General features: G+C 43.9%; 1 protein-coding gene across 4 annotated transcripts in view; it reads right to left on the reverse strand.

Annotated features, from left to right (window-relative positions):
- ERG (ETS transcription factor ERG) overlaps nucleotides 1-17,297 on the reverse strand; it is a 285,239-nt gene that overhangs the window by 187,721 nt on the left and 80,221 nt on the right. For 3 of the 4 annotated variants that reach the window (XM_003263934.3, XM_003263932.3, XM_003263935.4), the window contains exons 2-3: nucleotides 15,818-15,919; nucleotides 6,748-6,833 (exon numbers count right to left, since the gene is read on the reverse strand). In XM_003263934.3, the coding sequence (XP_003263982.2) occupies nucleotides 6,748-6,786 (39 nt within the window). In that variant the 5' untranslated portion in view covers nucleotides 6,787-6,833; nucleotides 15,818-15,919. Of the gene's footprint in view, nucleotides 1-6,747; nucleotides 6,834-15,817; nucleotides 15,920-17,297 lie in introns of those variants that run through there. The other variant, XM_004092322.3, reaches the window with a different exon arrangement.

Here is a 17,297-nt window from a genome sequence, read left to right on the forward strand (position 1 = left end):
TCCTCCCCCACCCCCGGTGTGAGTACATGGATGGTTTGCTAAATGTTTGTTGAATGAATAAACGAACCCAAGTCAGAAACAGTCTCCAAATCATTCCTCATCGCAAAAGGGTGTGGTGGAAAAACTCACAAAGCCAAGGCAGGAGGACACACTCAACTTGGAAATGGCCTGTGCCCAGCTTTTGTGCAGGCACAGCCTGAGCTTCAAGGAAGTCACTTGAGCAGCAGTAGCTCCCACCTTTCCTTGCAGCTAGAACAGCATCAGACCAAGTGATCTCTAATGTGATGATTTGCTAAAGTACAACGAGTTTTACAATTAGAAAGTAACTTCCTCTCAAGAATGACTTCACTATGAGTCATCTAATTTTTCCTCTCTCTTCTTTTAGTATTTTTGTTGCAAATAGTACACACAAAACAGGATATATAATCTATTTGTGCAATTTAAAGAATAAGAAGCAAACACCTTTGCATGTACTCCCTAGTCCACAACAGTCAGCCTCAGGACCTCAGAAGCCCCTTATGCTTTTTCCCCGAAACTCTCCCCTCCCTGACAAGGTAATTCCAATGCTGGGTTATGTGTTTATTTCTTCCTTTTCTTTTCAACACATATTACATTTCTCCGAATAATATGCTTTTTAATTTTGCCTCTTTTTAATCTTTATTTGTGGAATCATGTTGTATGTAATCTGTGACTTTTTTCTACTCACATATGAGAACCATCCACATTGATACATGGCTACAGATAAACACTTGGAGTTTATTTTTCACTGCTGTATAGTACTCCATTGGTGGAGTACAATAGGTTTATTTATCCACTTTTCTGTAGATGGACATTTGGGTTGTTCTGTTTTTTGCTCAAATATACCTCCTGGTGCTCAGGTACAACAGAATACAGACCCAGGGTGAGACTGCTGGATCACAGGCTAGGCACATCTTCAGCTTTACTAGGTAACACCAAGCCAACACAAAAGTGCTTACACAAACTCATGCTCCTACCAGCATGGAGGACCCACTGTGCCACAGAAAAAGATCACTGTTATTAACTTGTTTTATTTGCATATGATTATTTTTCCCTTATCCCCAACCACTTCTCAAAGCAACTAGCCAGCATGTGCCACGTAGGCAAGCACCCACTCCAATGTGATCTATATGTGTTAGGTACATATGTACCCTGGAAACCCCTAAGATGTTGCTTGAGGAGTTTATAACTTTTTTATGTATGTTAAGTAGCATGTGCTACAAACAGCGTTTTGTTTTCTGTATTTTTCCCTCCACTCAGCGTTTTGTAAAACATACTCATGTTGCTCCATAGGTATTAGAGACAGGATGATGTTTTATCTTTAAGATGGGTATGCCAAACTCATTTTATAGATCAGTGATAGCTCACAATTGTTTAGTACTCGGTGGGGTCTAAATGTACTAACTCGTTTAATCTCCCACTAACCCTGCAAAACAGATGCTTCTGTTTCATATTAAACGAGACCAAGGCACAAAGAAGCTAAGGAACTTGTACAAAATCACCAAGTTAGTAAACATCAGAGCAGGATTTGAATCGAGCCAGAATGTGTTCCTATCCACGACATGAAACTGGATAAGAATGCAAAGCTCGGGGCCGGGCGCGGTGGCTCAGGCCTGTAATCCCAGCACTTTGGGAGGCTGAGGCGGGCGGATCACGAGGTCAGGAGATCGAGACCATCCTGGCTGACACGGTGAAACCCCGTCTCTACTACAAATACAAAAAATTAGCCGGGCGTGTTGGCGAGCGCCTGTAGTCCCAGCTACTCGGGAGGCTGAGGCAGGAGAATGGCGTGAACCCGGGAGGCGGAGCTTGCAGTGAGCCGAGATCACGCCACTGCACTCCAGCCTGGGCGACAGAGAAAGACTCCGTCTCAAAAAAAAAAAAAAAAAAGAATGCAAAGCTCGGAGAATTTTCATGACTAGCATCTCTGGGATTCACAGCTGGCGACCACGGAGCAGAACTAACATACAGATGGTTCCCCTCTCAGTCCAGTCCTCATTCCATCAGCTCCAAAATGCGTATTATTCTATATGAGTAGCTGGTGAACAACAAAGGGAATTAGTTAGTCCTCTTCGGCAAATGTTAGTAAATGAAAATATTACAGAGACAGAACTCTTTTTAGGAAATGCAATCACATGAATTTAAAAATGCTTTATCAGAAATAGAATTAATGACAAAAATATTTATAGGATCCTAAGAAAATGGATTTGCTATTTTTTTTGTCTGCTGAGGATAATTATCCGGGTGCATCTTTGGTTGTGACAGCTCTACCCCTTCAGAGAGTTGTATCTTCATACACACCTAACATGCTAAGAGTACATCTGCATGATACGGTAGTTAGTATAATTTCTGTAATAAAAAAAGTACTTGGTCATGCCTGTAATCCCAGCATTTGGGGAGGCTGAGGTGGGAGGATTGCTTGAGCCCCAGAGTTTGAGACCAGCCTGGGCAAGATAGTGAGACCTTGTCTCTACAAAAAAATTAAAAATTAGCTGGGTGTAGCGGCGCACACCTGTAGTCCCAGCTACTCAGGAGGTTGAGGCAGGAAGACCGCTTGAGCCTGGGAGGCAGAGGCTGCAGTGAGCCATAATCATACCACTGCACTCCAGCCTGGGCAACAGAGCGAGACCATGTCTTAAAATAAATAAATAAATAAATAAAAATAAATAATAAATAAAATTTTTTTAAAAAAGGTACCTGGAACGGCCTGCAAAGAAAGGTAAATCAAATTATGCTTAATGACAGTCACTATTATCACCGACAGAGAAGCAGCTAAAATAAACAGCCTGCTCATTTTGTTTGTAAATGAATTGCCACAATTCTTGCACTATTTAAATCAAAAATATTTTATATTCCATAGTTTTCAACCACCCCTCCTTTTTTTATTGTTTCCAGCTCCTTAAACATATAAAAGCGTAAAAGCCATTTGTTCTGGCAGAAAAGAGTCGTCATACATTGTGCAGAGTGAATTTCTCTAAGATGAAAGGAACATTCCTCTCCTTCAGGACGGCCTACGGACATGACTGTGATGACACACAGAGTCTTCACGGGAATCACACCTGCAGTGTTAAGCCACTTCTGTGGAAAACTCAAGTCCTTCTCAGATAACAAAAACATTTTAGTAGCAATGAACCAAAAACAAAATCTTCCACTATATATGTTAATACATCAAGAGGAACCATTCATGTGACATTTATAAGAACTTCCTTCTGGCCGGGCGCAGTGGCTCATGCCTGTAATCCCAGCACTTTGGGAGGCCAAGGCAGGTGGATCACAAGGTCAGGAGATCAAGACCATCCTGGCTAACAAAGTGAAACCCCGTCTCTACTAAAAAAAAAAAAAAAAAATGCAAAAAATTAGCCAGGCGTGGTGGCAGGTGCCTGTAGTCCCAGCTACTCAGGAAGCTGAGGCAGGAGAATGGCGTGAATCTGGGAGGCGGAGGCTGCAGTGAGCCAAGATCACGCCACTGCACTCCAGCCTGGGCGACAAAGCGAGACTCCATAAAAAAAAAAAAGAACTTCCTTCCCAGAAATCATAGCAGCATTCCTCAGCCCAAAGCCAGAAGAAACTTCTCGCACATGAAATTTTACTTCAAAAACTCCCATATCAGGCATTTTAATGAATCAGTGGAAGAAAATTATCCTCCCAACTTTGTTGTCAAGAACCCCAACTTCATATGCAAAAAAAAAATTACAAAAATAATTATTTGAATTCCAATAGGTGGAATTTTGATAGGTTTGTAAAGGAAATAAACATCTTTAACATAATTCTACCTCGCAGCCAACATCAGCTATTAGTAACCACACTTCTTATTGCCAGTTCATCTCTCCAAACACACAGAAGCCATGTGAGTTGAAATTTATTTTTTAAAAACTCTCAGTTATGATTTCTCAAAATTATATTTTATATATTGACATCAACCAATATGATGATAATTGTAGGGAAAAGAAAGAGAAATCAGACCGTTACCGTGTCTACGTAGAAAGGAAAGGCATAAGAGACTCCATTTTGAAGAAGACCTGTACTTTAAACAATTGCTTTGCTGAGATGTTGTTAATTTGTAGCTTTGCCCCAACCACTTTGCCCCAGCCACTTTGACCCAACCTGGAGCTCACAAAAACAGGTGTTGTATGAAATCAAGGTTTAAGGGATCCAGGGCTGTGCAGGACGTGCCTTGTTAACAAAATGTTTACAAGCAGTATACTTGGTAAAAGTCATCGCCATTCTCTAGTCTCAATAAACCAGGGGCACAATGCACTGCGGAAAGCTGCAGGGACCTCTGCCCTGGAAAGCAGTGTATTGTCCAAGGTTTCTCCCCATGTGATAGTCTGAAATATGGCCTCGTGGGATGAGAAAGACCTGACCGTCCCCCAGCCCGACACCCGTAAAGGGTCTGTGCTGAGGTGGATTCGTAAAAGAGGAAAGCCTCTTGCAGCTGAGAGAGGAAGGCCACCATCTCCTGCCTGCCCCTGGGAACTGAATATCTCGGTATAAAACCCGATTGTACATCTGTTCAATTCTGAGATGAGAGAAAAACCGCCCTATGGTGGGAGGCGAGACATATTTGCAGCAACGCTGCTTGGTGATTCTTTACTCCGCTGAGATGTTTGGGTGGAGAGAAACATAAATCTGGCCCACGTGCACATCCAGGCATAGTACCTTCCCTTGAACTTCATTATGACACAGATTCTTTTGCCCACATGTTTTTTGCTGACCTTCTCCTTATTATCACCCTGCTCTCCTACTACACTCCTTTTTGCTAAAATAATGAAAATAATAATCAATAAAAATTGTGGGAACTCAGAGGCCGGTGCCGGTGCAGGTCCTTGATATGCTGAGCGCCGGTCCCCTGAGCCCACTGTTGTCTCTGTGTCTTATTTCTTTTCTCAGTCTCTGGTCCCACCTGACTAGAAATCCCCACAGTAGTGGAGGAGAAGGTCAACCCTTCAGATAATAAGATAAATCAGAGCTAAAAACATAGTTCATTCCTGAAATCAAATACAGAGCGTTTCTACCAACACACATTTTCAAAGATGCTGTTTTCAGGTTTGTATGGGATTGTTTCAGCTTTATGAATTAGCTATTTAAAATCTGTAATACTTTCTTGCTGACTTCATCATTTCCTTCTGGTTGCCTGGAGGGGTGGTGGTGGAATGCTAATAAAACGAATTTCAGTTGCCGTCCCTCACATTCTGAACTACAGAAGATATTTATTGTCTCAACTTCCCTATGAGCTTTTCTTTGCATCATGCAGCTTCATGGTCAGCAGACACTAAAAATTAAAAAAAGTCTTTCTCCCACTTTACATGTGTAGCATAGACACACTGATCAAACATGTTCCCAGCGCTTCTGAAGAAACCTTATCACATCCACAAGAAATTTCCCACGTGCACATTTTTTGATAAACACAACCATCATAGCCCAACAAAACATCACACAGAAATCAAATTATAGTGTCCCCATAAGCATCTGCTCCTCTATGGCTTTGGGCAAAATTTAGAAACCTCGACACCCCTAGAGTGACCGCAATCTCTGAAAGTGCAGGAGCGCCCACAAAGCTCAAGGAATGCATTGAAACTCTTATTACTTCCAATTCCATTTTCAAAGAAAGTTAATGTGTACGCATGTGAGCTGCACATGGTCCAGAATGCCTCACCAAATGTATTGTTTTCAAATGTGTGTACGTCCATGTGTAATTGTATGTGTGGGATTTTGAAGAGCTTTTTATATTTTACTCAAAAAGGTACATTTTTCAATATCACAAACTTTCCTTTCAATTATAAGCCCTTCCCATTTTCAATTAATGTTTTAGGCAAGGAATATACATTAGTAAAATGAACCACACCACTTAGGGAAAATGAATTAGTATGGGGAAAGTGAAGAACCGGCCGTGCAGTCAATTACTTTGGCCAGCACAGATATAGTTGCACTAACCAGCACAGGTGTAGACAGCCTGTTTGGATAAGGTAGCTTAAGCCCCAATTTTTTCTGCAGTCTTTATTTTTGTCAAGTCTATGAAAACTACCATCTCATTTCCTCCCTGTAGCTATTACCCACACGTATCTGTAGTGTCAAAATAAATGGCCAGAGTCCTCTCAGGGACCTCCCTTGGCACAAGTTTCACTTCCTCACCCTCTCACCTCCAGAGCCTCAGGAAGTGCAGGTCAGAAAGCAACCAGGGCAGGTGTGAGGTGATGGAGCGCTGAGTGTCGGCGAGCCCAGATAAAACAACGTTCCAACATCGGAAATCCAATCATTCACCCTCTTGTCTCCTCCTCGCTAACCCCAGGCAAGTATAAAGGAGATGGAATTAAAACAGGAGTTAGAAGAATTTGGATGTGATTTCATATATTAACTCAGCAAATTTTTTTCTGGAAAGGTCCAGACAGTAAATATTTTCAGCTGGCAGGCCATATGGTCTTTGTCGGACCTACTCAACTGTGCCATTATGGAGTGAAGGCAGCCCCAGATGACATAGAAATGAATGCATGGGGCTGTGTTCCAATAAAGCTTTCTTTATGAACACTGAAATGTAAATTTCATGCAATTTACATGTGTTATGAAATATGCTTCTTTTGATTTTTCAACCATTTAAAAAAGTAAAAACCATTTTCTTAGCTCCTGGGCTGTGTTGGCTGACCCCTAACTAACTGATATATGGGCTGCTATCCATGAAAATCTAGGCGCAGAGGAAGGCAGAGCTGGCTTCCCGGCCAAGATGGGACTTACCTTGATATGAGCTGCTGGGTCCGGGACAGTCTGAATCATGTCCTTCAGTAAGCCAGCCCATCTACCAGCTGTTCAGAACCTGACGGCTAGAAGACAAAAGGAACAACATACATAATAATAAACAACTGCATTTCTGTGTTTTATGTTCTAGCAGGACCGGACACAATTCACCAATGGCAAAAGAATCATAGCTTTGCATTAAACATGTTTGCCTAAAGGCATTCTCTAGGTATGTGTGGTCCATGAGGTGACTAGATAAGTCACTTCCCTTCCATTGGGAGAATCACTTACGATGAGCCCAAGAGAACCCTAGTCCGACAGGCCAGAAGAATCTAGCTCAAGCTAACCCACATCACATGCAGTATCCACACATCCTTCCACATGGGCAGCATCTAATGAGGGATCCATTAAAGGAAGACGTGAGACTAAAACAGGGCATACTTCTCTATCATACTGAGAAAACAGGACTTTGAAATCCCACCAAAACTCATGCGATCTGCACATCCTTTTCAGCTTCATTATTAAGTTCTCAGTAAACGGCACAGCTACCGTTCATTGAGTACTTCAGTGCCAGTTCCTTGAGTGCCAAGGGCTCCACACACATTTTCTCATTTCATTCCGACCACGACTCTGAGAGCTGTCATTCCCATTGTCCAGCTGTGGACGTCAAGACTCATAAAGGTTACTGATTTGTCCAGGATCACCTGGTTAATAAGCGACAGAACCAAACTTCAAATCAGATTAGCCTATCTGACTCCAGAGCCCCAAAAAAAATTGGTTTGACTTAATTAGCAGGTATCAACCCATATTTCGAAGGGACACTTTAAAACACGCCTTAAATAAATTAAATTTAAAGGTGCCTATAATCCAGGAATTTTCCAGAAATAAATACTTCATCCAATATATTCCTTTATTTGAATTATAAAACAGCATGTTCTGACCACTGTCTGTGCCCCTCCCCTTCCACCGAGCCAGTCTCCAACCTCCCTTTGCTGTCACAGGCCCCAGGGCTGACCTCTACAGATGGGCTCAGCAGGGTGCCTTGCCTCCTGGCCACCTGTCAGGGTTGGTTGACGTGGCCCCATCTGGAGAGCAGGGGTGAGAGGAGAGGGGTATCTCTTCCCCTCACCTTCCCACCACCAACACCTGCCGCCCAACCTCCCTGGGCGCTTGGTTACGGTTCCGACTACAGCTGGATTCTAGGGTGACCTCTCCCGTCATGGGGCCCCTCCTTCCAGGCTCCAGCCTCCAGTAACTGGTCCCCAGCCAGTCTCTGGTGCTCTGCAGATCTCAGCCAAGCCATCAGTTGTTTTTTGGCACTAAAAATGCCTTTTTTAGTTTACATTTTTAGAAGCCATCACTTGCTTTTTATCACCTATATTTTTTTGTTTGTTTTCTTCTTTACAATGGCTCTTTGCAGTAACAAATGCAAAATAAAAATAAACAATATGATTACAGAACTGAGACATTTTCGAAGGCTGTCTTTCAAATTTGCTACTGAGCACATTACTGTAGTGACAAGTGAAAGCATTCACAAGAGTCCTCCCCACATTCACATCCGTCCTTTCTGACCTCTCATGCTACAGGCACACCCATTCCAACCCAATCGCCTCTCATGGAGAGCGTCTACCTCCAGATCTGCGTGCTCCATGTCTGTCCTCCTGAAAGGTCTCCCAGGAGGCCTCCCAAGATTGGCAGAGCTTGGCTCGCCAAGAAGATGACGTGCTGGGAACCTTAGGCATTTTTTTTCTATAACCAAATTTCTAGGTCTTGGAAAATATGTACTTTCCCCCCACCCCCACCCCCAGGCCTCAAGTAAGTCCCTCTGGGGGATGAGAGTTATTGAAAGTGCAGGGGTAGTGAAGTGCATCCTGAAATCGAACCGGGAAGCAGATGAAGGTGACCAGGCTCCTGGTGCTCTCGTGGGAGAAGAGGCTGGGAGAGGATGGGGCCTGGCTGCAGGTTTCTGGGAGCATAGGAATCCTCACTCTCCTTATCCTAAGAGCAGCAGGTGCCACAGGAAAACACCGCTCTGCTCCTGGGGTCATTCAGCCCGGAAGGGGAGCGTCTGCAAGCCGTCTTCACGAAGGGAGGGCCTCCCACTGCACGACCCTGCTCTGGGGAGCACGTGGCTATTTCTGTATGTCTGGACATTCTCTCTGGACTAGTTCACTCTGCACAGTTCCTCCCTGCCTGCACACACATGCTGCCGCTCACACCAGGGGCTGAAGCTCGTCCCCCTCCCCTCAAACCCAGGCTGACCTGTGGCTGCCTCTGACCTGGAGAACACAGCAGAGGGAAGGTTTCAGGAGTCGCAGGCCCAGGCCTTTATGGAAGTGGGAGCTTCCCCTTCCTGCCTCCTGAAACCAAGTCCCCATACCCTCAGCAGCACAGCATATGGCAGAGGACCGAGTGCCCAGCAGGGCAGCCAGCACCAATGCCAGGCCTGGGAGGGAGCTGTCCTGGACACTCCAGAGAACCGACTCTCAGGTGACCACAGCCCCTGCCGACATCAGGGAGGCAGCTTCCAGCTGAGTCCAGGCAGCCCACAGAATCAGGACCAATAATAAATGGGTTGTTGTACTAAGCTGCTGGGATTTGGGGTAGTTTATTACAAACACAGGTCATTGAAACACCCTGTAAGTGCTCTGGAGGCACGGAGAAGATAGAGGGTAAATAGCTCGTTTCACTGTCACTATGGATGAATACAAAGATGGTTCCAACACTCAACTCCTCCTGTATCCATGCTTTTTGCCACATAACTTTGTGATTCTTCCCACTAAAGAGGTAGAATTACTTCCCAACCCTTATTTTTGGGCTGCCTATATGATCTGCTTCAGCCAACAGGCTGTAGCAGAAAGACAAGTATATCAGATCCTAGCTAAAGCCTCAGAAGGCAGGACGTGTTCCCCTTTGCTTTTCGGTAACTTTCCACCAGCATGGGAACATGGCCAGATGCATGCGGGAGGATGAGAGGTACCTGAGGCAGAGTCACCCACCCCAATCACCCACCAAGACTACGTTTCATCATCCCATAGACAACCAAAACCCCAGACATGGGAGGGAGGCAACCAGACCAGGCGCTAGCCAAGGCCAACCAGAATGGCCAACCCACAGGCTCATGGCTGAATAAGTGCTTACTGCTTGAAGCCACTGAAATTTGGGGAATTTGTTACACAGCATTTTTGCGACAATAGATTACTGACATACACTTTGCCCTGTATAATCAGATTACCGAGATCTTTGTTAAAACTTTTCTAGCCAGTGATAAAAGGAGACTCAAACAGGGCATCTCAAAGGAAGCCAACTTCATCCCAACACAGAGACATAATATTTCCACTCGCCTACGAGACATGATCTCAAACCCTAATCCTGCCCTCAAAATGGGTTTGGAAACTGAAGGATAACCAAGAAACCACCACCAGAAACCTCCATGGGATTCCCAGAGCCCTTCCCAGGAGCAACTGAATTCTCACTTCACACGATGCCCTGCCAGCCTCCCCTGGATTCCAAAAATCAGATCAACATCCTTGGATATCCAAGACTGCAGCAACATCATAGAAGTTACAGCAGCCACTCGGTCTGTAACCAACCAAGACATAAATTTAATGAGCAACTGTTTGAGTCTCTTGTTTCTTATGGGGAAGTTTTGAGTACTCAGGACGCATCAAGGATAAAATGACAGGGAAGGGAATAGATAGATTCCAGATGCAACACAGTCCCGATCCTTGAGGGATTGAGATGGGAAACAGATCTGTTTCATACAGATATGAAGCGGTCAGTCCTGAGAGCAGGCAGTTAGTGGAGGTGCCCAGTGAGGCATGTGGATTTACCTAGAGGAAAGAGAGAGCTGATTCATGCAGAGACAAGAGGGTGCCACGAAGGAGTCTTGATGAACAAGAAGCATGAGGACTGGAGGAAAGAGGGTGAAAGGCATGAAGCAGGGAACCTAAGTTTCTCCCAGCTCCGCCACATTAGAGACCAAGGGCGTATGAGCTCCTCAGACTGCCACCACCAGAGTGATCACACACCAAAGGGATTCACTCAGCACGCAGCGTGATGGCACTACCATCCTCCACACCAGCTCAGCGAAAACCCAACGGACCTAAAGACCAGGAGAATAAAAGCTCAACCACCCTCCCCTGCCTCCTCAACCCACACAGATCTCTGACTCTTTTTATTTTTTTTTTTGAGACAGAGTCTCTCTCTGTTGCCCAGGCTGGAGTGCAGTGGTACGATCTTGGCTCACTGCAAGCTCCACCTCCCGGGTTCACGCCATTCTCCTGCCTCAGCCTCCCGAGTAGCTGGGACTACAGGCGCCCGCCACCACGCCCAGCTAATTTTTTGTATTTTTAGTAGAGACAGGGTTTCACCATGTTAGCCAAGATGGTCTCGATCTCCTGACCTAGTGATTCACCCGCCTCGGCCTCCCAAAGCGCTGGGATTACAGGCGTGAGCCACCGCACCCAGCCCTCTCTGACTCTTTTTGCAGCCATTTGAGTGCCTGTTGTTTTTTACCATTTCAGAAGTATTTTATGGATTTTTTAAAGAGGACTTCTAATTTACTTTTGTGTTCCTAATGGTCATTTCTCAAATATGTAGTAGTTGGTAACCAAACAAACTGAAACCATACTAAACATTTTTAGTAGTTGGTGATAGTTTCATGTCACTGTAGGAGTCTTTTTATTTTCTATTTTACCTGCCTTTGAACCCTTGCAGGACTTCACTCTATGTTGATCGAAAATCATTTCTTTAATACTTGTTTCTTGCAATAAACTCATTTGCTAAGGTATATACTTCTGTATGATTTTGTGTTTCATGACCCAGCTATATTTTATTATTGGCTATCTTAAAGATACAAAAAAGGCCTTAACATTAACAGAATTCTACTTGTGTCATTTCTTTGTTTTTGTTTTCAAAATGCCAGTGTCTTACTAAATAGAAACAAACCTGATTTGGATTACCTAAGCTCTAACCACATAAAAGATGGACTGGTACCCAAGGTAGAAGGGAAAATAAGCATTTTGTAATTATGGAGGCAGTATTGCAAAATGGTTAAGAGAAGGCCTAAATATTTGCAGGACTGGTGCAAGAAAATAGATGGAAGTTTGAGACCCCTCGACCCTACCCCTCCTCTCTTCTCAAACCCAATTCTGTTCTGTGGGTTAGGGGATGCATATAGTCACATAGACATCCTGATCCACATGGCCACATTCCATTCAGCAGTGCTCCCTGCTCATCCTTCAGACCCAGGGAAACACACACAAGATATTCCCAAGAAGATGAACTCCAGAAAACAGGCTGGTGCAGCCCAAAAGATGCTCAGTCAAGTTTGGAAAGGCGCTCTGGGTGCCCTGGCACCTGGGGCGTGGCCTGGAATGGGGATGGGTTCAGCTGGGGAGGGCAGGAGTGGGGCCGAGAAGGCACAGGCAGGACCCTGGGCTGGGGGCAGTGCTCGATATGAGCACAGTGCAGAGCCAGATGAGGGATGGAAATCAGATCTGCCACTTGCTCCTTGGAAACGTATAAATGATCACTTTATCCTCCAAGAGCCTTAGTTACACATTTGCACAATGGGGATAATATTACTGTAGCATAATAGGAACTCCATTTGCCCTTGTCTCTCATTTCTGGCATGGAGCTCCTAAAACTCTGGGAATTTCCCAAGTGATGGGAGCATCTTTTGCTCTAAGAAGGCAACGGGTTGGTGAGTCCCTAGATAGCTTCAGGATGGGGGCTAATTGCAAGAAAGAGTGAGTCTTGATTAGATGCTCAGAACTTTCAGCCCCATTTCCCAATCTCTCAGGAGAGGAGAGGAGCTAGAAATTCAGTTGATCCCCAGTGGCCAGTGATTTAATCAATCCCGCCTATGTAACAAAATCTCCATAAAATACCCTGACAGTGTTAGGACAGCTTCTGGGCTGGTGAGCATATTGGTATGAAGAGTGTGGTGCACCCCAATGCTAAAGGGACAGAGGCGGCCAGGCGCGGTGGCTCACACCTGTAATCCCAGCACTTTGGGAGGCCTAGGAGGATGGGATCACGAGGTCAGGAGATTGAGCCCATCCTGGCTAACACGGTGAAACCACGTCTCTACTAAAAATACAAAAAATTAGCAGGGCGTGGTGGCAGGCACCTGTAGTCCCAGCTGCTCGGGAGGCTGAGGCAGGAGAATGGCGTGAACCCAGGAGGCGGAGGTTGCAGTGAGCCGAGATCACACCACTGCACTCCAGCCTGGGCGACAAAGCGAGACTCCATCTCACAAAAAGAAAAAAAGGCGGTGGGGGCAGAGGCTCCTGTACTTGGAATCCTTCCAGACCTTGCCCTGTGTACCTCTTCATCTGGCTGTTCATTCATATGCTTAATAATAAACTGTAATCATAAGAGCATAGCGTTTTCCTGAGTTCTAGCAAGTTATTGCACCTAAAAGGGGGGTTGTGGGAACCCCCAATGTTGTAGCCACGTCGGACAGAGTGTAGGTAACCTGGGGACCCAATACTTGTAACTGGCATCTGAAGTGAGGACGCTGTTGGGGAGCTCAGCCCTTAAACCCGTGTGCAAACTTCAGGTAGTCAGTGTCAGAATTGAACTGAACCGTTGGATACCCAGTTGGTATCAGTGTTGAATGACTGGTTGGTACTGGCGAAGACATCATGTATTTGGTGTTGGGGAACATAAATAAAATTTTTTAAAACCTCCAAACTATGCTCAGCAATTCACAATGGTGTCAGTGCAAGAGTTGGTCTGTATCTATTCTAACTGGTCAGTATGCAAGTTGACCCATTGTTTGATTATCTCCTCTGTCTACACCATCAGGCTTTTGTGAGGATTAAACTGAATTATGCCTCAGAAAGAAAACTCTCTCAATGCTAGGCACATAATCAACACTAAACAAGTGGTAATCATTATAATTAAGAAAGTAAAAATATTTCAAATGGAAGATTTTGATACTGTATAAAATGTTGCCAACTTTTTTTTTTTTTTTTTTTTTTTTGAGATGGAGTCTTGCTCTGTCGCCCATGCTGGAGTGCAGTGGCACAATCTTGGCTCACTGCAACCTCCACCTCCCGGGTTCCAGTGATTCCCCTGCCTCAGCCTCCCGAGTAGCTGGGATTACAGGCGTGTGCTACCATGGCTGGCTAATTAAAATGTTGCAACTTTTTAAGAAAAATAATTCTCAATAAATAAATTGCTAATTTTCATAAGAGCCCTTTGTCAACTGACTAAAAACATCCTTAATCTAGAAATGTATTTTTAGTTTTAAGATAACTAGTCATTAAGTGAAAACATTGTAGGCAAAATGGCTCTAAGCAATTTAGTATTCATAGGAATTAATCCATTCCTTGAAAGCATTGGTCACTAGGTGCACTTGTCCTGGATGAGCAGATATTGGGCAAATCAGTCTTTCACCAGCAAACGCTGTCATAAGAACTGCACAGGCCTGATTCCTGCCAAGCACACCAGGCCCCTGACTGGGGCAGAGGCCTCCCTTATGGGGCAGGAAGAAGGAGGCAGGGAGAAACGTGGGGCCCATGATTTAAGGAGGCTCTCCCTCTCAGGCTCATGCAAGTGCAGGATCAGTACCTAAAGGGGAGCACCGCCCAAAATCCTGTGCCCCAGTCACCTTAACCCAGTCCAGTCCTGGCTCCTGCACTCCAAAGCTAAGCGGGGAATACCAGCGGGAGACGGAAGACAACATGAGAAACTGAATGCATCTCTACATTTATCTAAAAATAAGAAACTGGACTTCTTCAGTAGGAAATGGCTCATCTTTCCAAATGAATAAAAATACTTACAGCTATGGGTTGAATTGTATCAATTCTCTCCCCCAGTTCATGCATTGGAGTACTAACCCCCGGTCCCTCAGGATGTGATGATAGAGAGGTAGGGCTTTTACAGAGGCAATCAAATCAAAGTGAGGTCATTAGTGACCTAACCCAACATGACTGATCCACTTATGAAAAAAGGGACAAGATTTAAAGACAGACCTGTATAGAAGGACGATGGTGTGAAGACACAGGGAAAAGACAAAAGAGGCCTGGAACAGATTTCCCTCAAAGCACTCAGAGGGAACGACTCGGGCTGACACCTTGATCTTGGACATGCAGCCTCCAGAAAGGCGAGATGATGAATTTCTGTTGTTTTAAGCTACCCAGTTCATGGCAATTTGTTACAACAGCGCTGGGAGAGGAAAATACCGCTATTGAGGGACTTATGAAAGTCACTTAACTGATGCAGATAAGAGGCCTCGCAGTGGGGGTATGGCCTCAGGAGCCACATCCATTTTAATTGCACCATTTCTCACTGAACACTGACCCTGGTCAAGGCATGTCTCAGCTCCATGGACTGCTATTCCTTCCACTAATCGACCCTGGTTTCATTCTGGCAAGAGAGGGACTCTTACATTCTGCGGCCTGCGTGAGTGTCATGTGAGCACCCCCATCACCTTGATCCCTGCGGTGCTTCTCCAAGGGAGCCCTAGCATTCCAGCCGGCCTCATGGGCATGCCTTAGAGACAGGGTGCTGACCCTCTCCTTCTCCAACTGGATTTTATTTTTATTTTTTGGCATGTTTTGTGAATACAAAGATTCACTGCCTGGGTGTGCCCCTTGAAAGAAGGTTTCAGTTGCATTCAGATGAAATAACCAGAAAATGACTGTAAGCCAAATGTAGTAGTATGATAGAAAAATGGAAATATCGTAAAAGCACCAGTCTGTAGACACTGAGCCTCTGGTTCCTCTGGAAAAGGGAGAAGAGAGTAGACGGTGATGGAGAAAAGAGGGCCTATGAAGACTACAGAACTGAGGAAGCAGTAATTCTACAATCTCCACACTGTAGGGCCGGGAACAGGCAGTGCTGGGCAATGGGGCATCTTATCTCAGGGAAGTCAAGGGTGTCATGTAGAACCAACATAATTCATCCAAGTACAGCAAAGAATCCAGAAATGGTCTGTGGAGGTTTGGAACCATGAAAATCAAATAGGAAAGATACAAAATATTTACACACCCACATTTTTTAAAAGGGGTCCTGACTAGGCAGCGTAAGATTATTTGGGTTCTGTTCGTTTTACCTTTAGTTGCCCTTGGTTCTGCCATCTTTTTTCTCTGTGAGTCATTTGTCTTGCTTTTGGTCAACACGGCTTTCCTCGGGTCTCCAAAGATCCTGGAATAACCTGAATATAAGTTTAAGAATATTAAACCTTATTTTGTTTTCAAATATTAATACCAGGGATCAACTGTACATGTACCGACAAAACCTATTTCTTAAACATTATTTTAAAATATCCTAAAAGGGGAAAGAACTTAAATCCTTCGTTTTAAAAAAAAGAGGGGACAACATTCCTCTCCTCTGAGGGAAGCCCAGCATTATGAAGCAAAAATTGGGAGTGAAAGCAAGGCCAAGCCTAACTGGCATGCTGAAGCACACAGACGCTTTTGCACAGAAAATATTCTGAAAATGTTTTCTTTTCCTTACAGCCCCCAGCTTTGGTAATAATGGCTTCCCCAGATCATTCTGTTAGCACTTTCTGCTGCTCAGAATAGGGTAGTGGGATTCAGAATTTAGAAAACATCCTGAGAACTGTAATTAAGCAATTGTCTTAGTCCCAGAAAAGAAACAACCCTTTTACTTTGTAAATGCTAGGAGGATCCGTATTTTTTAAAATCTTAGAACACTAACAAGCTAAAAAGATAGAAAGAAAAAAATCTTTCTTACAATATGCCTGTAGCACAGCTCCAAAATCCAGTCTCTCTCTCTCTTCTTTCTTTTTCTTTTTTTTTTAGATACAGGAATTTCTTAAACAACTTTCCAAGTAAAATATTCAATCCCCAAATATTATATTTAGTAGAGTCCTTACAACATGAGAAATTGTAAATGGCATCTGTTTCCGTTGAAAATAGCTTTAAATTAGAAAACATCTTAAGCACTGCATCAGATCAATATTTGTAATGGTCAGAATTATTTCTAGATGGTTCCACGGGCCAGCTGACGTTCCCGCTCTACTTAGGAAGCCCCCGGCCAACTCCACCTGATGTCTTTGAAACCTATGCATAGAGGCAAACTGCCCAGATGTCACAGAAAAGCATTTGTTGTGATACAGAAAATAAAACACAACATTATTGGGGGAAAATAATGAGAGTTCTAAACCACGTACATAATATCATCCCAATATTGCACAAAGAAAAAAAATAAATGGATGAAATAAGAGAGGGAAGGCAGGAAAGGAAAGAGGATGACCTGAGAAAAGTTATCAAAATGGTTAACAGTCATGGTCTTTGGCTTTCCAGTGTGAAATAGGAGTTCTTATTTTCTTCTTTTTTAAATATTTTTAAAATTATTTATTTTTTTAAACCAACTAATAAAAGTAATATATTTTTACTGTGTACAACATTATATTTTGAAATATATATATATACATATATATATATGTATACGTGTTGGAATGGCTAAAGTAAGCTAATTAACATCTGCATTACCTCTCATACTCATTTTTTTTGTGGTGCGAACACTTGAAATCTACTCTTAGTGATTTTCAAGAATATAATGCATTG

This window comes from Nomascus leucogenys, chromosome 25 (genome assembly GCF_006542625.1).
Source record: "Nomascus leucogenys isolate Asia chromosome 25, Asia_NLE_v1, whole genome shotgun sequence".
Classification (NCBI taxonomy): domain Eukaryota; kingdom Metazoa; phylum Chordata; class Mammalia; order Primates; family Hylobatidae; genus Nomascus; species Nomascus leucogenys.